General features: G+C 38.7%; 1 protein-coding gene across 3 annotated transcripts; it reads left to right on the top strand.

Moving 5' to 3' along the window:
* Window positions 1–862: 862 nt before the first annotated feature.
* On the top strand, window positions 863–21729 carry ngfb (nerve growth factor b (beta polypeptide)). 3 transcript variants are annotated; one of them, XM_027279881.1, is made up of 4 exons: window positions 863–1060; window positions 1443–1519; window positions 16354–16502; window positions 19054–21729. In XM_027279881.1, the coding sequence occupies exon 4, from the start codon at window positions 19065–19067 to the stop codon at window positions 19650–19652; it is 588 nt and encodes a 195-aa protein (XP_027135682.1). In that variant the 5' UTR covers window positions 863–1060; window positions 1443–1519; window positions 16354–16502; window positions 19054–19064; the 3' UTR covers window positions 19653–21729. The 3 variants fall into 3 exon arrangements, with proteins under 3 accessions (XP_027135682.1, XP_027135683.1, XP_027135684.1); XM_027279882.1 differs by lacking the exon at window positions 1443–1519; XM_027279883.1 differs by lacking the exons at window positions 863–1060; window positions 1443–1519 and adding an exon at window positions 12712–13089.
* Window positions 21730–22385: the final 656 nt, after the last annotated feature.

Here is a 22385-nt window from a genome sequence, read left to right on the forward strand (position 1 = left end):
ATTGTAGCTGCTAGTCATCTCTCTCTCTCTCTCTCTCTCTCTCTCTGAATGAAAGAAAAATGGCCTTTCCAACAAAAAGCACAACAGAGACTGATGAGACATTTATCAGTTTTCCAGATATTTGGTCATAAAGTATTGGACCGACTAAAAATGTATGATGATGGTTTTTGACTTGAGTTAGGAAATCCCCAAACTGATCACAATTCATGCTGGGGACATAAATATCTAAACCAATTTTCTGAGAACAATGAATGAGAATCTTTTATGCCAATAAATCTTTCACGGGTTAAGTGACAGCTGGTGGTGATTTAAAGTCAAGGATCACTTATCATTAGGTAGAGCAGTTTTCCTAGTAATCTGAGGGTGGCCTCTTTGATTCCTGATTCCCCCAGTACAATCAAAGTGTCCTAGGGCAAGATACTGAAACCCAAATTGCTCCCAATGTTTAATATCCAGATTTCATTGCATTTCATCAAATGGTTGTTGACATATTTCAGTCTGGAGCTAAGTGGTGGACACAACTGATAGACTGAAATTGCAAACCCTAAAACCACACTGCAAAGCAAGGCTTAAGATGAGATCCAGAAGCTAACAGGAGCTAACAGCAGTGGACTGAGTTCAAGTTTGAGAAAGAAAAGAAGAAAAAATAAACAATAGTTTTCTTTGGAATGAGATTCATGTTAATGTTTATTCTTGTAAATCCACAGCAGTAGCTACAATAACAGTAGTAGCAGTTACTAATTTGGGTCATGGAAGCTTCTCTTAACGTGACCAATCCTAAAACCAAGTGAATTATCCACCCCTGCCGTCACACAGAAGCAGGCACTAGGACCTGCAGTGCTCTGCAGTCAGACAGAGCCTGCAGCCTCTGGGACGCTTCTCACTTACTTTGAGAACAGTTTTCAAACAAGTGCAAGACTCAGAAAGGACTGTTTGGGATAATTGACAAAGAATTTGTTCTTCCTCTCCACGGTATCTGGAATTGGACACAAACTGGAATATATTTCAGTGATCCTGGAGAGTCTTGCGTCAGTGGAGAAAAGAGAGAGCTTTGGCACAGGTAGAGGACTATTTTACCTTCATCTACTCTGCATGAATCTACAGCAACTTGCTTCTGGTATAAATTACCACCTGTATAGCAGTTATTGTAATACATGATTTACATTACATGATCAATCAATTTAAGGGCCTTTTTTTTAGAATACTGAATAGTTTTATATGTGCAGCTTTCAAGTTAAGAGTAAAACCTCTGCTAACTAGGTGAGAAACAAAGTGTTGAACAAGGTTATCTTCACATGCAGCACAATTTTATAGGTTGTTTCTATATTTTTATGATAGTTACCTGCTAAGAATTGTATTGAAATGGTTATATTTTAGACAGCTAATGTGGGTTTCGGGTTAAAGATCAGACCTAAAACTGATCATCTCCTCCATCCCCTCAGAAACTGCTGAAGCTTATCCTCGGGCTCATCAGGTTACAATAGCACTGATCAGACCTGCATTCGTCTCCTTGGGCTAGGTAATATTCTCAACACATTCCTGCAGTTGAGTTTTTGTATTTGTATGGCATGTTGGGTTGGAAACAAGGAGCTAGCTGCAGGGTAGTTTTCTGAAATTATGTGTGCCACAGAGTTAAGACAAATGATTGCATTCTTGACATAATAGCAGGTGATTATACTCGAGAAGACTTGCTGTGCTATTTTTAAAAAAAAGTGAGACTGTATATTTGTCATTTTGGTATAGCAACTCACTTTTAAATATGCATAGGATTTATTTTTGGCACGTTGGATTATATTTTCATGAACTCATTTATGAGCTCCTGTATTGAACACGTTCCAGTTTTGAGGAAAATCACTCACTCTTCTTCTAGAGGTTTCCAGGTATATGGTGAGATAGACAGAGAGCGGGTCTGCATTTAAGCTACATGCTGTCATAGTTAAGTAAATCATATAGCTGTTGGCATGAAAAATAAACTATCAATAGAGAGGCTTCTCTGCGCTCAAACAAAAGAGGCAGTAGTCAGTTTACAATGACAAAGCGTGATGAAGTCAGAGTGATGAAATCGGAGGGGGATGGGCTGAAGGTAGGATGTTGCTCTCATTGCTAAATTACGGTACCTTTGTAAAAGGAAATGACAAAAGTAGATTTCACTTTTTTTCTTCCAGTATCATCCCTGGTAGTATCTTTGGTTGGTCTTGTCATCTTCATCAATGGCAGCTTCACTTAAAGGCCAATTTTACTCTCTGCGACAAGGGTTGAGTTTGTCATCTCGTCTTTTGAGGCATCTTTCATGTGGTCACTTTTTCTGTACCGCTGATGCTCAACACTGCCTTCAAAGGGAACTTGAGCACTATTCATGGCAATTGTGGTTACACTTGCACTAGAAGCAACTGAAAAATGTCTCTTTCACTTTCTTTTCAATGGCAGGCCTAAATAAACCGTGTTTTTTTGCTTTTAAACTCAGCCACAGGATGCTCTGTGACAACTACACTGAAAACTCGTGAATTGCACTATAGTGGGTCATTCATATACACGCTATTAATAAAGATTAAATGAAATAATAAGTAGCAACCTTTTGTGAGAAGCAGCAACATTATACCTACTTTGAAGTTTTGTTTTTTTTTGCCAAAAACATGGCATAAATTTCACTACATGTCTGATTTATGCACCATGGCTCCCACCAAAGCTACATGTCTAGACTCATGCTTCTGAGTGTTCCTGATTACTCGAAAACTGAGCAATGAAGTATGTCTGGACCTCCCAAACTAAGGTGCTAATTAAGGTGGTGGAAATATGTTTTTCTGTGACTTGTCCTCAGCTGACATGTCTTTCTGAATCTTTAATTGTGAGAACACTGAGGTAGAAATTGGTGAAGTTTTATGGAGTCTCCAAATTAGGCCTGCAACATCATCACCAGTTAAAGTCTCTGTTATCTTTTTAATGAAATGATAAATGTTTAGTCTCTAAAATGTCAGGGGGAAAATGTCCATTTCAAGTTCCAAGAGCCCAAAATGAAGTGTTTAAATTGCTTGTTTTTCTAGCCAACAGTCAAAACAGAAAAATGTTTAATAAGCTGAAACAAATGATGACTAATGATTGAGACATTTGTGAAATTATGAAATGTTAAAACTCTTTTCACAAGCAAATCGCCAATTGCCTGACTGACTAATCCATTTTCAACACTACTCAAAACTACTCGTCTCCTTAATTCAGCAGTAACAGAAGTGCTGCCCAGCAGAAAAATGATTAATTAATATCTTCACTGACCTTTAAGTGACTAAATAAATTATCAACTTGGGCAACTTCTGTAACTGTAACTTCTTAGTGTAGTTTGTTCCATGTTGCCAAAATTCGTCATTTTTGGATCTGAGAGAAATGTTTAAAAAGCAGCGCAGGAAAGTATCCAGTGGAAATAACGTCGGACTGCCAGGTCTCATCCCATGACTGACTAAATGAAAATGAGACCACACACGTTGGGACTATTCCACAATTGTCTGTTTGGTTTTTTAACATTTTCATGAACAAAATGTGATGTATGTCTAAAGGTTCTGAGGTGGAAGATGGTAAAAATGTGGCGTTCATTTTTTTTTTTCTCCACTTTTGTCTTTTTCCATCTCTTCTGGTATGCAGGGCAACATTGTCCATCAGGGAAGCATTTCTACACAGCAGCATTCCTCATTGCTGAAAAATCTGTTCCACAGGTGGATGAAGAGGGTCTGACAGACCAGGCTTGGACTCTTAGACAGGTTGCAGATGGTTCATCTGAGTAGAACCTGGGTGTTAAGGCTTCTGCATGGATAAAAACAAACTTGTTCATGCAAAGAACCAGCTGTCTGCACTGAGTGACCATTGACGCCTTTTTTCTGAGTAGAAAATGAGGTGAATGGTGTGCATTGTAAAGAGGTGGCCTGATAAACATGCACATGCGTTCTGGGTCAATGTTGTGTTATATATACTGCAGCTTTTCCCTCCCTTGAATCTGTTTAAAAAGGCATCTGACTGTTTATCTTTAGCTCTGTTTTGCTTTGTTAGAGATGTAATGAGGTCCAGTCATACCTTACAAGATTTAAAAAAAATTAAACCAGTATAAAGCAATACATGGAACAGGAAAGGTAGGGGAGGGAGGGTGTTGTTATGTGGTGTGCACTCTACCAGATCAGCTACCTACTGTTCTAACCTGGTGGCCACACTCGGCACATGCTCAGCAGCTTCACAATAAATTCTTTTTAACATTGGTTTCATATAAAAGACACAAGAGTAATTTGTCCACGGGGTACTGCAAAGCAGTAAACAGGGATGTTACAGGCCTCATTGGAATGTTTTCTGCCATGTCGAGTATAGTTACACAACTCCAGTCATTCAGACATGAACAAAACTCTCTTCCTCCTCTTGTCAATGTCAGAATCCCATTGGACACACATTGAATAAGACAGCATATTTGGCCTCAATGCGCAAAGTTCAATCTAGTTGAACTCCTTCTGTCATTATGGCTCTATTGGCAAAGTGGCCTTGCTTTGCACAATGTCAAGCTTCAGAGTTTGGTGTTGAAGCACTGTAATATATATATATATATATATATATATATATATATAATATATATATATATTATATAATATATATATATATATATTTTTTTTTTTTTTTTTTTTTTTGACATGTGAAGGACATTTCGTGTCCTTCCACATGGCGTGAAAGCAGGCAGGAAATCAACACACAGTCAGCAACAAACAAGTCAACACAAACAAACATGTGGACAGCGAACGTCAGACAAAATGGGGTAATTCCGAACGGGTGAAGGGCGGCTTCTTCTGACACGTGTTCATGATTCTTTTGGGTATGTAAAGTCTGACATGGACCAGAAAATGCTGCAGACGTTCGTTAACAAGATTTGATAATAAATAGGCCTTTCCTTCTGGTCCTTTGGAGTGTCTAATTATCTAGTGATCTAGAGATTTTGGTCACATCCCATAGCCCTATGTAAATGTATAACAATAGTTTAGAGCAGAAATAAGACAATCAGCCAGGTTTGGCATGGGCATCTTCCACTTGTTGGTACATGCGCCCGTTTTAGTATAAATTGCCAGAACTAATATTCTGGTTTGTGTGTGTTCATGACGCAGAGGTGTGTGTGCTTGAAAGGTGCTGATTGCTACAATATGTTTCCATGTGACTGGTGGAGGCTATGCAGCCATCGGCCTTATCAAGTTTCCCCGATATTGATCGGTTGACTTCTATAACTACCTTTACTATATACACTTGATTTATGAGAGAACTAAAAGGAGGGTTTTTAGCTGTTGTGAAAGCTAATAATAAGGGATGTAGAGACTTTCCCACAGTAGAAGTACCTGGCCAATCACTGAATGACATGGAAGGTCTGAGTTAAAGTCAGATTCAGTGGCATCTGGCAGTGTAGTTGCTGATTGTATCCTCTCCTTCCTAGCAGGTCCAAGAATTAAGTGCCAATGTATGTGGATATAAAAGGCTCATTTTAAAAAGGTAACAAAAACATAATTATTATTTTCAGGTGATTATGAAAACATAGTTATGCATATTATATTTAATCTCAGCCACATCACTGTAAATAGAGCTAACTAAATCGTACACACTTGACTTTTAATCACCTAATCCTGAACATGTTTTGATGCCATAATACACAGGATGAATATTTTGATAATCTTCTCCTGTCCCAAAAAACAGCAGGCCTGTTAACAGCCTACAATTACAGAAACTTCTGTTATTCCTCCCCTCACTGACATCAAACCTGATTAGCCACCCTTCATATATAATTGCATCAGCATCTATCCTTCCTTCCATGCAGACATGTCCAATCATCTCTTGCAGCCTCAGGCACAGTTCAAGGAACATGGTACATGGCACTTACAAAACATGGAAAGAAAAAAAAAAGAAAGGTAACTGTGATAACTCAGGCCACCAGTCAAAATGAGAACGGATGACGGCAGATTAAAACAGCGCACAAAAAATGGTGAAAAAGGGAATATCTGTGGGGATAAACAGCAGATTTACACCAAGCCTGTGTCTGCGATTGACTTGTATGGCCTCTCTCCACTGAAGTGCCCTTGCAAGCAGGAATACCTCATCATCTCAGTAAAAATTACAATAAGGCCACACACACTGTGTGTGGACTGTGACTCACTCTTCATCCAGCACGCCAACTACAACTCAACCTTGACAAAGTCGACTTGACAGGGAAAGATTGTAAATTGTAAATGACGATTGTTGAAGATGAACTGCTCACACAACGATCTATGGGCTTCTTCAATATCCAAATTTGTATTCTGGCTCCACTTTTTCAAGCTTGTAATTTGCGAGAGTCATCCCAGTTATAGAGTATAGACTAATTGTGTAAACAAATCTTCTTTTTGATTTGAGCCACCAAAAACAAATAAGGCAAGAGCCCAGACGACCGCTAAAAGCAACGCGCTACAAACAGTGAAATTAGCTTGAAACAGAAAACGTCTAACAGAGCACCACGTATGCATTTATACACGCCACCGCTTCTGTGGTGTCACTTTATTTATGCTCCATAAAAGCGGGGGTGAATTTATTTGGAGAAGGTGGAACCATAATGTAGGGATACGGAAAATTGCAGTGAGGAAAACAATGGCTGCAGTGACGGAGCCGCAAAGGTGTCGGAGAGTATGTGAGGAGCTGTTTGATTGGTCATAAAGGTGCAGATATATCACACGCTCAGTGAACCGAGACTTTAAACAATCCATTTGGAAAGAGTTTACCACAAAATGTCAAAGCAAAGATGGAGACAAAGGCCAGAAAAAGACACTTTGGAGTGTCTCACATTTAAAGCTGCTGCAATATAATTTGAAATATTCTGGCTAAGGAGGGTCAGCACTTCTCTGCATAAGCCTCTTTGGCCCCTCTCCATCCTGGAAAAAAACAGCATTTAGGGCAAATGAGTGATACGCATAAGAAGAGTCACAGACCACAACACGATTTCTTACGAAACTACAAACTGGCTGCTTGATCGTTCAAATCCTGAGAATACATGTGGATAATGTTTTCAGACTAACATTGCCACTAAAAACCAACATGTGATCTAAATCTGTTTGAATTGGCGCTCCTCTGTGATACTGCTGACAGACACAAACATCAATAAACCCAAGTGTAAACAGAGGGCTCTTCTTCTTTCGAAAGCGAAATGGTAGGTCTGTTTTTTTAAGCAGCATTCCCAAAAATCGAAGATGTCGTCTCTGGCACCATTTTTAAATGATCTGCATGATTTTTTTTTTTTAAATTACAGTAATAGACTTAACACAAGCCAAGTGTGGATACAGGACGGTGAAAAGGGTGCTGGCCAAAACATTTCTTTAAGTGAGGGGAGAAATCACAGCAGCTATTCTGTCCAAGCACTGAGAGCCATATCTGATCTGGCATCTGCCACCGTAATGTCCTCCAATAATTGAATTGGCCATAATCCTGAGAACAAAAATCAGCGGGGATTACACTCCAAATCAGCATGAGAATTTGATGCTCTGGGTCACTGAGACCCAAGGCTCTCATCTGAGCCAAAGTTAATTCACATGTAGACTTGAATGATAATAAATAGTTAACCTCAGGAGACACAGGTCTGCCAAGATTTGATCACAAACTGCGTACACTAAACTTCCGCCGAATTGTTGGACGATGTATACTCCCACTCTCTTGAGTCATTATTGTAAGAGTTTATTTAGCTAATTTGAAGTACTCGAGCGGAGCCCTGTTTCTCTGCCGAGCCTGTTGTGTTTAGTCATGTTGTGTATAGAGACTTGGGTCAGCTGTGTTTCCTCAGCGCAGTGAGACCAAACACAGCCATCAGTGAGTAATGAAACTGTCCTTGTTAAATCCGCCATTTACCATTCTCATGTGGTTGTTTCTGTTGTCGTCAATGGTCGTATTTCATTGTTGGGTTTGGATACTATAAAGAAAGATGTTGTGCTCTTTATGACACATTCCTTCTCGAGCTGTTTTCACTTATCTTTGATGTCGTAAAGTTCGGCAGGTTTTCCTGCGTGACCTGCTGTATCATCCGAGGGGTCAACAGGAAGGATGTCCCTCTGCGGGAACTCCTTATCTTGTAAATACAAAATCACAAAGCTAAATTATAATTCAATCTGCTATTGATCATCCAGATGCTGCAATCTAAATATCTATTCCCAGTGATAACTCTGAAGTTGCATCACTAAAAGCTTTGGATGAAAAGCTGCTGCTGACTGACTCGTCCTCCCTGATCTGCTCTTTGGTTTGACTCAATTCGGTCCCAGTTTGGACCTGATGTGGTCTTTGGGTCTCAGCTCCAGGCAGACTTTTACACATCTGCCTTAAATCACAACCGACTGTCAGCAGAGGCCCCATTTCTTAACCAAAAGGTCATATTTTACTGAAAACTTGTTTCCCACATAGTTGTTTGATAACAGTAAAACAGAAAATTACCTCAACTAGATGCAACAGGACAGCAGTCAAGAAAAATGGGAAATTATGTGCGTCAACTGCACGCTATTATCCTTCTTAACATGTTTGCTTTGAATAGTTGCCAACAGACAAAATAAGACATTTCACTTCCCTAAAACTCGTGGACAAGCTGAGGCAGGTATACGCAAAGGCTCAAAACCTTACACGTATCTTAAATGTGTTGCATGCGAGTCTTTGAACGTAGCATGTTCACATTTATGTTGAAGGAAAGCATGTGTAAGCACGTCTGTTAACACGTGTGAAGTAATTGCAATAAAAGAAATGTAGATGTATCATATTATGGTGGGTTTTGATAGTATCCATAGTAACCTTAAGAAGTGGGCCTGTTTTCATCCTATAGTCAGTTTTTTATTCATTGTAATTAAAGAAAATAAACTCACATAACTCCAAGTTAGTCTAAAGCCCTGGGGTGAAGATGATATTTCCAATAATTCATCTTCATGTTAACTGGATATTCCTAAAATATACATTCATTGACCTCATTCTGATTTTATTCATTCCCTCGGTAAAGCAGTTCTCTCTTCTTCCGTCCACATTTCCCAGTATTTACTCTAAAACGGCACTTTTACAGATTTAACTTAACAAACGACCTTCAGTGACGGACACAACTCCCTGCAGTTTCATCTTCCACACAATTTCACTGTTGTGTCTTACTGTTTTTAGCCCGCTGCCAGCTCTCACCTGCTGCTGTTGCTGCTGTGTTGATGTGTTGATGTGTGGGTGTGCTTGGGTCTGTGTCAAACACACTCCTATTTGAATACACTGAGGGCTGCCTAATGCAACATCTGTATTCAGGGAGAAAACAATTTCTCCAATGACCCAAGGGGGGAGTATCAATGAGAGAACAAGAAGTGAACTATGGTTCACCTTTTTGTGCTGGACTTCAGTCAAGATGCATTTTATTAATCAGGAACACTGACTGTATTAAAGCCTTCCTCTTTAAAGCCACATATGAACTGTGTGCAACTTCCAATTGTTACTGAAAATCCCTTTTTTACGTCTCTGAAGCCTTTTTTTTTTTTTGGTATAATTTTAAGCTTACGTCTTCCTGTGTACCTATTCTTTGTGACTTGTAAAGAAAAATTGCCTCAGGAAGGAATATATTGTACAGTTGCCACAAAATTATGCCCATTTACCTCCGACTGAAAACACTATTCAAGGTACTGTAAGAGATGTTTATACACTATCTTTCCTGCGTCGTCCTGCCTGTCTTTGTGTATCTATGAAATCACCACAGCAGGCCTGCGTGCATGCTTAATTGATGGATTCCCATCCATCAATTAAGATGTGAGTGGCTCAAGAAACAGGACATAACAACTGCAGGGGCTGAAATGCTTTGCCAGTAACTAGAGCCTAATTATAGTGGCAAGAGGCAATATGGTGACAGTCTAGTAATTTAGTCACAAAGGAGATAAAATATATATTTTAAAAGAGTTTTTTCCAGAAGTTATAGTTAGGAAGTACATTTTTTTTTAATTCAGATGATTGCTATAGAGCTACCACCAACTACCATCTGCATCACTCTGGATAACATTAGACCATACTGTGAAGCTTTAAAGTTTCATTCACACTTGTAGAAAAAGACATTTTAAAGGGTCTTAGGGAGATGTAATACTGTAAAACTTCTGCTGTGTTAAAAATATTTCTTCTGTGATACATACTTCTAGAGAAGAATAAATTATTTGTCAAATTATGTGCACAGATTGGTGAAATCTAAATAAAGCATATACTGAGAAAAACTGGTTCTTGATAAGCGCTAATCCTTAAGAACCCTTTTTGCTGTTTGCTTTGGGTAACTAAATAAAAAAATATTTAAGTCACAATTGCAGCACTTTAGGTATAAACTATAATGTACAATAATCTATTTTTGTTCGTTTAAAAAGGTACTTTCGAGTACTGATTACTGGTTCTTTAAGTGGACCCTTTGCAGAAATGCAGCCTGGTAAACACTTGTTGAACCCTTTAACTAATGTCTGCTATTTGCCTAACCTATTGACCAACTTGTGACTGTTTGTAGAAATTATTGTTGTAGTGTAATTTCTAATTGTAAAGAGTAATATTCTACAACCTCTTTTTAAAGAGAGTGATTAGTAATAAGTCATTTTTTAAAGCAATTTACCCAATGCTGCATTTAAACAAATATTTTAATTCAAATTTTTATATATTGAACCTTGACTGACGTTAGAGAAATATACGATTTACACTAAATTTTGTGAAGATCCAGCAGGTAAAAGGTTCCTTGCAGAACCGTTTATGAAATATTCTCCTTTGGACATTTACCTCAACACTAAGGCACAAATGATTGTGATTTTTTAAAATATGAATATTCGCTGCAGCACCATTTGGAGAGCTGTCCCATTATTTGAATATACTGCACTACATGTTATTGAGGTGCAATGTAGTTTTAGAAAGAAGGAAAATAAAGAAAGCTTTAAAACATGTTTCTGTTATCAGTGTAAAGACGATAGTATTCACATATTTCATACAGATCACCCCCGTTTTACTCCAGGAACCTCTTAGTTTGAGGGCTTAAATTCAGGACACATCTACGCTTCAACCCGGTGAGCAGTTTTGCATGAATGACCACAGCAACGTAATGAGCAGCATATCATTCAAAGCTCGTTGGTGGCTTTCAGATAAAGTCACCTGCGCCTCCCTTCCTCTTTGAATGAGAGCCAGGCATGGTGGATCAGGTTACCAGACGGGCTATGTGACTTTTAGCATATGAATGAAGCCAGTGCCATTTTTTTTTTTTTTTAGGGGGAGGTAGATTGTTCAAGGCTGCAGACTGGATTGTGTGCCACCCCAGGCCGTGTGTCAGTCATCCCAGACGGGGCTCATTAAACTGACTCCATTAGAGCTAATGAGTTGTAGGTCAGTGGTTGCGGGTGGCCTCTCCATTCAGGGCTAACAGACCACATAACTGACTGGCTTGCTGATTCAGTTGATTCACACTGTGGGACGAACTGTTTTGTCTGCCTTCACTGCATACCTGCATCTACAGAAGCCTCAAACTATCCTGCATAAGACATTTCAACATAAGCCAGTCAGTCAGATCACTTAGAATAACTACTAATAACTACCACCAAAAGGCCAGTATCAGCCGATAATAAAAGCCGGCCGATATATGAGCTGTATCTATCTAAAAACAGAATTTTACCAGCACAGAAAGTCAGCAAATCTTCACATTGAGATGCTGGATCCAGAAAATGTTAAGTAATTTAGCTTGAAAAATAAATAACCAAAGTCTACCTATGATCCATAGACAGTACTTTGTAGCTAGTACAGGACAGTGTAAGTGTAGCAGTGCCTGCCTGAACTAGCATGCCCCCATTTCAGTAAATGACCTCACGTAAACTGGATTTATTATGTGTAGACAGAGTAGTGTAGACATTTGGTGACTGAGCTCTGATGTCATAACTTTCTCCAAGTGTGCACTGAGATCAAGCAGCACGAAAGGTAAACTTCATCTCCAAAAACCTTTTGAGATAAGGGAGCCGACAGACAAATTATGTGGAAGCTAATAAGCAGAGTCAGCAGGAGAACTCTGGGAACTCGGACTGCGAGAGGATTAAACAAATGACTCACTTTCTACATGTGAGCCAGGATCAGCTATCCTGCAGATATTCTCCATCAAAACACCTCCAGAAATATACTATCTTCTCTACTTAGATTGATAAACAGACACCCGGTGATAGGCCGTAACAAACATTGCTGCATTACATTTAGGTTTCTCAGCTCCAGGACTCCACTAATGTGCATGCCTGCTGATTGGCATGACTTACTGAGGCATTAAAATGGATCGAGCATCCTTAATGATATTATGTGTACTTTTGTTTTCCCCCCCTAATGTCTGCTGTGAAAAAAAAGGTCAGTTCACCTGAAACATAACAGACTAACAAACACAAGCCATGCAGCAAACAATAATATGAAGAATATTAAGGAAGTTGTCACATACACAAATAAGACGCAATTAATTCACAAGTAAAAACAATGCATATATGGGGCATTTATGTACATCATACAGCAGATTAGCAGCCATGAAATGCCAAAACAGCTAACCACAAACATATAAATATTAGGCATAGCTTTAAAAAAATAATAATAATTTTAAAAAAAGACCAGAAACAAGTAAACCAGCAAATTCAGCCCTATAATCAAGCACTACAATAAGCTGCCTTACTTCAAAAACAAAAAAAATTGATTAATGTGACAGACAGCATTGTTTAATATGAGTTAAATTAATGAACAGTATGCAGCATAACAGCCAACAAAAACCAAACTAAGAAACAAGAAGAAATAAATTCACACAAAAATAAAAAAAACAATGCAAATGAGGCATTTGAATACATGACATGGATACATGTTTTAGCGGATCTAAAACAGCAAACCTCTCAGCACACAAATGTCAGCTGAACAAAGCCAAAACATTAAGCCACCATACAGTATGTTAACACAAGCAGCAAGAAGTTACTTAGCTTTGAGAAGCGAAGCGGTGATTCTCGGTATCCCAGCTTTAAATATCCCTTTTGTGAATTTAGTTAAATTAGTTAGTTAGCCAGTTTAGAAACGACGTTTGAGGACCGCAGCTGAAAAACTAACGCAGTAAGTGAAGCGACATGTAACCTGACTTAAATGTTTGTAAACAAGTTTGTGAATGAGTAAAAATCAGCGTGCAGCTGCTCAAACAATCGTTTTTATGATACCCTCAACACAGAAACATAGAGGACTCTTCTGTATATTTATATAGCCGTACATTTATTTTAACAGCGTCTCTGAGAACTCTCCTTAGTTCAGTATGGTAAAATACTACGATACCCATAAGCCTCCGCTGCCTCTGCTGTGGAGAAGTCAGCTGTGAAAACATAAGCTTAAAAACTTGTAGCAAAGTCTTGAAAACAGGAGTTAACAAAGTCAAGATCCATTTAGTACTTGTTCTTAAACAGGAGTTAACAAAGTCAAGATCCATTTAGTACTTGTTCTTTGAGATTTTTTAAATTTGCATGTTAAATTTCTCATCAAGTTGATTTATAGAATATATCATATTATACAAAATCTATTGTTAAATGCACAGGATACTAAACAGGAACAAGTATATTGTATAGCCTACATTGTGTGTGTATTATATGAAGCATGGACATTTTTAAAAAGGCTAATAGGTTCATTATAATTTACAGAAAATATTAACTATGAAGTGTATTGGGAAACAATCACAAAGTGAAGATATACTGTATATAAATATTTCATTTGCCCTTAAAGGAGTAGAATTACATATTAAGTTGTCAGTGTTAGCATTATGAAACTTATCATCAAATAATTTTGCTGTACTTCTCAACTTCAGTTCAAAATAAAAGGGCAGAGCATGGCCACAGAACTGCCTGAATAGTCCAGAGCAGGGTTTTAATAAGATTTTAGATATAATATCCCACGAGTATTTTGCTGATGCTAATTCAAAAACTTATCCTGCTGTGTTATTATTATTGGCACACTGCAAACATCCTGTTTGACATCATCTCAGTCGTGTTTTATTGGGATAGGTCTGGGAAGTGACAGTTTCAGGAAGCCAAAGTCAAACATGACGCAGCGTCTGATCCATGCTATCGCACATTATCCTTCCGAAAGACACAGCGGGGTCTGCCAGGAAATAACCCTTCCTTCACTGTTGCACCATCACCATTAGGAAACAAGCAGAATTGTTTCCACTCTCCTGTCATCAGGTGGCTATGTGCTGCTGCAGCCCATCTGCTTCAAGGCCCAGTGAGTGGTGCGATGCGAGATGCCCCAGTGCACACTAATGTTGTACAGCACTGTTATGTGCATATTTGTAGCCCACCTAGTAGTTTGAATGAATAGACTGCTGCTGACTACATGTCTCTTAACCACAGAGCAGCTGGAACAGCTGTGTGTCGAGGGGCCTAATGTGATCATCAAAATGTCTTCTATTAGCACAATTGCTAGTTTTCATGATAATAATGTCGTTAAACATCTTCAAAGCAAAGCATGAAAATACTAAAAGCACAAATATTCACATCTCCCATGGTGCTCCTTTCACACATATTGACTTTAATAACACAATAGACATGCCACTATTTTCTTCTCTGTAATGCAGTTGATGTATGAGACAATCTCTGGCACTTCATAGTAAATATCATAAGGTTTTGTGATTCAGCTGCTGGTATTAACTAGCGATTTATAAATAATTTCAGGTCCTTTTTGTGAATCTACATGAATATCACGTTTAAAGAAAAGTCACCTGCATCTCTCTTCCAAGGAAAATTGCAAATCAAAAATATACACGACATTCAGTGAATTTTTGTTGTTTTTACTGGTGATACCTTTTTTTCACCTTCACCTTCTTATCCAACCTTTGCTCAGTTGCCATGTAGATGGATCTGTTAACATGCTCACTCAGTTTATGATATCATTGCTCACAGTTTCCCGACATCTCCTCCAGAAGAGATAACCTAAAAGTGCTACTGATCTCACATGTCAACAATGACTGCTAGGAGATTCTTTCCAAGAATGACCTGCCTATGCTTGGATGCTTTTTTAGAGGCAGTTTTGCAGTTATGATCCTAAAAGTACTTCAATGTCAAAAAAACAAACCTAAACCACACAGCTGGAAACATGCTTCTTGTTAGCATCAGGTTTTACTAGGTAATTTACAGGTAATTCTTCATCTTCTGTGTGACTCCAGCAGTTCACTGCTTTGCTTCCTGCAGAGAAGATGAAAAGGACTTGCAGTTAGACGTCATGACAGAGAGACACTATGACTGAGAAGGATTAGAGAACATAGACAGAGCACAAAAGCAGGATGGCTCGTTTGTCTAACAGCAAGACCTGTGGTTGAAAGGTCACAGGTTTAAATACCATGACAGCCAGAGACCACCGCTGTTGAGGTGCTGTAAAGCACGATCACTTCCTGTATAAATGTAGATTTTTTTTTTACAGGAATACACTGGTGTCATATAGATTTACAGCCCATTTACTCCTGTTTACATATATGCATGTATATACATTCCTTTCATTTTGCAAGCGTTCCTTAACCTACTCACTGTTTCTAACATCCCCAACCACGCTTGAAAGTACTAGAAAACATTGTGAATTTAAAACATGAATATAGGAGAACCTATTGTAAGGTAAGATGTTTTAATTTCTTAGCTTTTGACTTTATGTCTGTGGGCGTCAGATGATTGACACTAAGTAAGGTGTAACACAACACGCAGTCTGGTGACACTTAAGGACGGCGACATAACAATAAAATAAAATGACAAAACAAAATTAAGGCTTCTGGTTTACCGTGATGGATTATCTAGCCCAAACAGTAGCTGTGTTTCATCACCGCATAGAAATGAATCATGGCACTCTGAATGTAGGAAATCAAGGCTAATGGAATAATTTACCAGGGAGAGACAAAACAGACAATGAACAGCGATATCCTGATGGATGAAAATGAAAACGTTTAACTCCTCTGGTGTGTGCTCCAAACACGAAACACCAAATACCTAAACGTTCTGGTTTCTACTTGCTCCTCCAGTGAATATTAAACTTGTCTATATATCTGTCTTTTTTTATCTGTCTTTTAAGGTACAGGAGTGTTTAAGTCTCAACCAACCTGTCAAAACTCATATATTAAGGAATGCTGACAGTTTACGACACTAATATAAAAACTAAACTACATGTTTCCACTCTACATAATCTTCTACATTATGCAGGTCTGCTTCTTTATTGCGGTATGTTCAGTATGTGAGGAGCTGGTGAGCGGGAATAACATATTAACTTTCTCTTCCAGTATCAGTCTCACAAAGAATGTGTTTACAGTGGGTTTATGAGCTGGGCGAGACACTTTCTCTTCTTGTCTCTCAACAGGGATACCGAGTGGAGGCTAAAGAGGGCAGAGGCGTGTTGGATGGGGGCCACAGCCAGGCCTGATGGCAGGAGCCCAGAACACATCAAGCTCTGATCACGTCCTCTAGAAGCCACAGAGGTGCTACAGTTCACGTGGTGACACTGAAAAGGTACAGAGGATGGATGGATGGTGATCAGTTAGTCAAACCTGTGTCATAAACACAACATTTTATGTCATTTTGCCATGTTTAAAACAGAATTAGACTGCCCATGGTCACTGCATGATGACCAGGGCCGTAGTGAGAGGTGGCCCATGTCAGTGCAGTTTATCTATCTCTTCGAAATGAGAAATTATAAACAGTTAATGTTTTCACAAAAAAAATAAAATGAGGAAATCATTCATTTAGAAATTGTTGACCTCATTGTTCATTCTATATTTAAATCTTCCACATTTTACACAGTGATATGTTATTCTGACACAACTAAACAAGTTTTTATTACCAAGTGCTTGCACATGAAGGGAATTGTTGAGTCTTTGTAAGTAATATTATAAAGAGCACTGTCAAATACCTTCTCTTATGGAAAGTGATAACTTATGAACTTATGAAATTCAATTATATACACAAATTGCCCAGGTACTGCAGATGCAAATTCTTATTTCTTAAAGCTGATATATGACATATACATGGTCCCTTTTAAAAAATAAATACATATACAAATATGGGTAATATAATAGGAAACTGGCTGTAATTGAAACAACAAATCAAATAAGAGAGAGAGAGGAGAATTTAATAACCCACTTAAAATGCAATAAATAAATATAGCTTTGACTCATAACCGCGCGACAGCAGTGTTTTCCTCTTTATCTATCTGCTGTGGTGCATGTTGGCTCACCGGAGAGTCTAAAATGGAATGGGGCCTTAATTAGTATCATTGGAAACACCTTTCATGTCATGGCTGCTGTGAAAAAAGGTCTATTACACCTGCTTCATATCAAGTCTGACATGAAGGGGGACTAAGACATTTGTGCTCACCCAGATCTCCAGTGGTAGCAATTTAAGTGTTAATTTACTTAAAATTCAAATTAATACAAAAAACAACAACAACAAAAAACACCATAGACAAGATCATTTGATTAGTTTTTGTTGCATTTCTCAAAATTAAGACTTACTTCCTATTTCAAAGGACATGTTGTCACTAGGGACTTTTTATCAGCCTTGTGCTATTTCTCCACTGTTTCCTGACGTAAAGCGACCTTCCTGTGTGACCTGAAGCAATTTAAATCGACACAGTGTAATTTTGTTCGTGTCTAAATGTTGTACCGCACACAGGAAGAGAAAGCAGAAGGGCGTGATGTGAGAAGAGACACTAACCTGAATTGGACAGACCCCACAAGCATTTATTGGTGTAATCATACTGTAGTTCACATTATGTTCTTTTGTACAGTATGATTTTTTTTTGATTGGTTATGCCAACAATTCTAATCCAGGGGCATTCACCCCAACACCTGAGGCAAACATAGCATATAATAAAGCTACCTGACAGAGCCTGCCAGCAGAGCCATCACAGGTGTTAACACGCCTTTGATTGCTGTTGTACTCTGGTAAATACAGTACACAGCCTGTCAATTTATGCAAGACAGTGAAGACAGATGTTGTGTGGAGTCACGGTGTGATGAATGGTATCACACTGATGGGATGTCACAACAATGTCTTCTTACATTCCTGTGGATAACAAGATTTATAAACAATTTCCCTGCGGGGATTAATAAAGTACTTTGGATTCTGATTCTGATTTATTCACGTATGTGACATCCTTCACTGTCCCACAAAGGGAATTCAGCTCTGTTTATGGAGAATTATGCACATCTATTGCCTGCTTACCCAAAGACAAATCATGGATTCCCTTTACATGTCTGTGAATACAATGTGAAGATTGTATTAAACTGTGAGCTGAGCTCAAATCGTGGATATCTTTGGAATCAAGAAGCAAATGTCATGTGTGTGACACATGGTCTTGGCAGATGTCTTTATTACTAAATATTTCCACATCTTAGACAACCGAACAAAACCCACAGGTTTCCTCTATGGATGTTATTAGATTTTAGATTTCACTAAACCAAACATTCAACCACTTCCTGTGTACATGTTTAAATATAAAACCAGGGACTCTGTTGCCCTCTGCTGAGCCTCTCAGGCAGTGCTTTATCTCATTATCCTGCCTCTTTCTTCAAGACTCTTTACAATGCTCTAACCTTGATAAATTTGTGGTACAAATGGGTGGAAGGACACAGCCCCATAGAGTCCTGATGAATGTAAATCTGTATTGGAGACCTCCCTGTTAGGCAAGGTGTGTTTTGCACTTTAAAGAGGAGCTGCTACATGCACCTATTGGCTTAATCTTACAGTTCGACATGTTGTAGCCTACCTTGAAACTGGGAGGGAAAAATGTGGAGTATCCACTGGATTAAAGCTTCAGAAAAGCCGGTAGAATTAAATGAAACTGAAGCTTTAATCCAGTGTTCAAACACTCAATACTTCATTAAATCTGTTGCCCTGCACCTCTTTGTACCTTGAAACTGCACCAAAAAGTATCCATGATATCATCTTCCTAAGTAGAAAAAGTGGTAAAATTCCTGAAATGAAACAGCCAGCATACCAGTAAAAGTCACTAGGATAATATACTGAACTGAGTGCTCTCTGTGCTGGTTGACACCCTCAGGTTGTGTGCCCATGAGGTCGTCCATGCTGGTCCTGTTCCTCCTCTTTAGTGTGCAGGCTGTGGCCGCCATCGGAGGAGCAGCACAGCAGCAGTGTCCAGGCAACAACCCCAGCTCCCTCCCCACAGTGGACCCTAAACTCTTCACCAAACGGCGCTACCTCTCTCCCAGGGTGCTCTTCAGCGCTCAGCCCCCTGATGCAGAGCCGGCAGGGTCACAGAGTGCCGGCAGAAGGACCCGCAGGCGAGCAGGGCAGCCTCAGCACCGTGGAGTTTACTCAGTGTGTGAGAGCATCAGCGTCTGGGTGGGCAACAAGACCAAAGCCACAGACATCACAGGCAATGAGGTGACAGTGCTGCCAGACGTGAATATCAACAATGTCAACAAGAAGCAGTACTTCTTTGAGACGACGTGTCACAGCGCCCGCGCAGGCAGCTCTGGATGTTTGGGAATTGATGCCAGACACTGGAACTCCTACTGCACCAACTCCCACACTTTTGTACGAGCGCTGACTTCCTTTAAGAAAATCGTAGCGTGGAGGCTCATACGCATCAACGTGGCCTGCGTGTGCGTGCTGAGCCGCAAGTCATGGCGGCAGTGAAGACTTCAACACGCACATCACGCACACAGGATCTCACACACACACTCAGTGAAATACAGTACAAACACAGACATACTCATCACCAAAGACTTCTCACCTTCTGCACAAACTAAATTATTGGTATATGACAAAGTATCAGGACTGCATGTATATACACCAGGCCTGGGTCAAAGAGTATCTGAAGTTTGTAGATATTATTTTTTACATGTTAAGGAGAAACAAACATTAAGAGGTTGTTGCTGTCTTAGCTGTGGTTTGTAACAGGTTCTCCTTGCAGAGGAGCTGAGTTCAAAGTCTGTTTACAGGTCTCGGTGAGTACTACTGCATTCATAACAACATCTGTAGAAAGTATTTTGTGGCTCTGATAAACTGATGTCACTTGAGTCAGTGTCAGCTGAAGACTAGAAGTTTGAAAATAAAATATTTGGAGGTGTGGAGCTTACTAGACTTCTGTAGCCTGCTCTTTATCTCTGCTGGAGGCTCGCAGCTTGAGGCGACTTCAGCATAACACACCCAAATATTCACCCGAACTGTTGGCAGTTGAACTGTCGGTAATAAAGGCACCGGGTTTTCATAAGGGAACAATGCACTGAATAAAAAAGACAATATTTTATGAATACACAAACATCATGGGAAAGAAATCCTAAACCAGTGGAATACTCTCTTAAAAGTAAGCCAACTTGTAGTGTAGTGTAGTGAAGACTAAAACATACAAATGACTTGGCCCTAGTTCCAATAAAATATATGAGAAAACTTTAGCAGCAGGTCTGATTTGATATAATTGATCATATATATGATTAGAGCTAGAGCATCAGAGACAGGAATGCTGCATCTGCCAAAGTTTGTGGAAATTATGCATTATTCTGCAAAAACAACTTTTTAAAATTTTATTTTGTTTCATGTGAAAACATTAATATCTCCAGAAGCAATGACCATGTGAAATCACAACAATCTAATATATTTAATATGGATGAATATGGATTGATAAATATGGATTAAATAATTGGAAATTTGTGACAATAAAACATACAAAATAAGATCAAATTGCCAGCTACTGCCATACAAGATTAGACATGAAAATCATATCAGGAGAATTTAAACTCACATTGAAGAGTGGACAAATTGGATTGAAGGTGCATGAAATTATGGTTCCAACAAAACCAAAGAATGCAAAACATACAAAAGAAGTTGTGTCACATCTTCTCAAACGTTCAAATCATGTCCAAATAATAGGCTAAGGTTACCCTTCAAGCCAAAAAATTATTCATCATAGCTAATGACATTTTATACAATCATAAAAAATAAGAATGTGTTCTCATCTTAGTTTCTGAGCTGCAGTCATCTATCTCATTCTCTTTTCCAGTTTAAAAGACCTCTGGTACCCTGTTAAATGTAACCACCTCTTTAAGCAGAAAGACGTTTTTCTCTTAAGTTTAAAAGTGGAGGATTTTTACAGTGCCCCCGAACCACAACTAAACCGTAGCTTAGCCATAAGTATGATTAAGTTACCTTTAAAGTATCTGTTACACATGGCCACAGGTGAGTCAGACTAGTAAAACTGTAAGTGAGAAGAAATTAGTTTCAGCTCTTTGACTTTGACCATTATGATTAACAGCTAAGGAAGGAAATTAAATATAGCTCTAGAAACACAAACTGTGTGTATTTTGTCCTTTAAAGTCGAGCTTCTTGAACTTGATTTGAACATCAGATCTGATTACTTATTGTAACATTTAAGTGACCACCACAGGACTCAGGAACTGTTTTAAACTGACACAGCAATGGTGTTTTAAGAAACAACGTGATTTTGCTCAGGTTTAAACTTGTCATGAACCTTAAACCACTGTTAAGATAGTGACAGAGCAACAGGCCTGTAAGAGTTTTAGCAACACAACACAGTCCTGCTAAATTATAGTATTTTTCTGCCACCAATTATATTGTCCTAAAGCAGATAACACTCACTCCGACTGACACAACCCACAACATTTTGGAAATACAAATTGACCCAGGTCTGATATAAGTAAAACTTTTGTTAAAATGTTGTTGTTGTTATTGTTATTTATTAAACACTTACATACATGCACTGTGTGTTTCATGAGGTTTATTGTACGGATGGTAAGCCTGTTGTTCCTCCTGCAAAGTAAGCGGAGTAACCCTTCAACACAGAAGGAAAAATAGCAAAGATGGAAATGAAGAGAAAACCCATATGGCTTCATTTTACTGCCCCTAATTTGGTGCTTTGGCTTTGCTTTGTGTTTTTCTTCTGCTCTCCATTGTATGGTAGATATGAAAAAAAAGGACATAAACAAAAATAAGATTGACGCTGATTCATCAGACTAACTTTAACTGATATCATTAGGGCTTGTCTTTTTTTTTTGGCAGTAACATTTCACTGTCATCAGTGCACAACAAATTGTACTGGAGGCTGACAGTCAGTATCGGTGCTTTTGTGATTTTTTTTTTCTACTTTTTTTTGTAAGGCTCAGAGCCCAATTTTGTATCACATCTGACATTTCAGATGTCTGATGTAAGTTCAAAGAGCTTGGAGGTAAAGTGGAAACAGAAACAAAGAGGCTGCTTGAGATTATGTTTCAGGAAAACTGGACCTGGACTGGAGAAGTATTCCCATTTGACCTGTCTTATCTCTCAACTGTAAAACGCGATTTTAATATGACTTTATTGTTTATTTGATAGGGATGATGCAATTTAACACAGTTCCAATACAGACGATTAAAC

The sequence above is a fragment of the Larimichthys crocea genome, chromosome VI, assembly GCF_000972845.2.
Source record: "Larimichthys crocea isolate SSNF chromosome VI, L_crocea_2.0, whole genome shotgun sequence".
NCBI lineage: Eukaryota > Metazoa > Chordata > Actinopteri > Sciaenidae > Larimichthys > Larimichthys crocea.

Bases quoted from the DNA above. Each gene is read 5' to 3' on its own strand.
- ngfb (XM_027279881.1), top strand. From the start codon at position 19,065: ATGAGGTCGTCCATGCTGGTCCTGTTCCTCCTCTTTAGTGTGCAGGCT.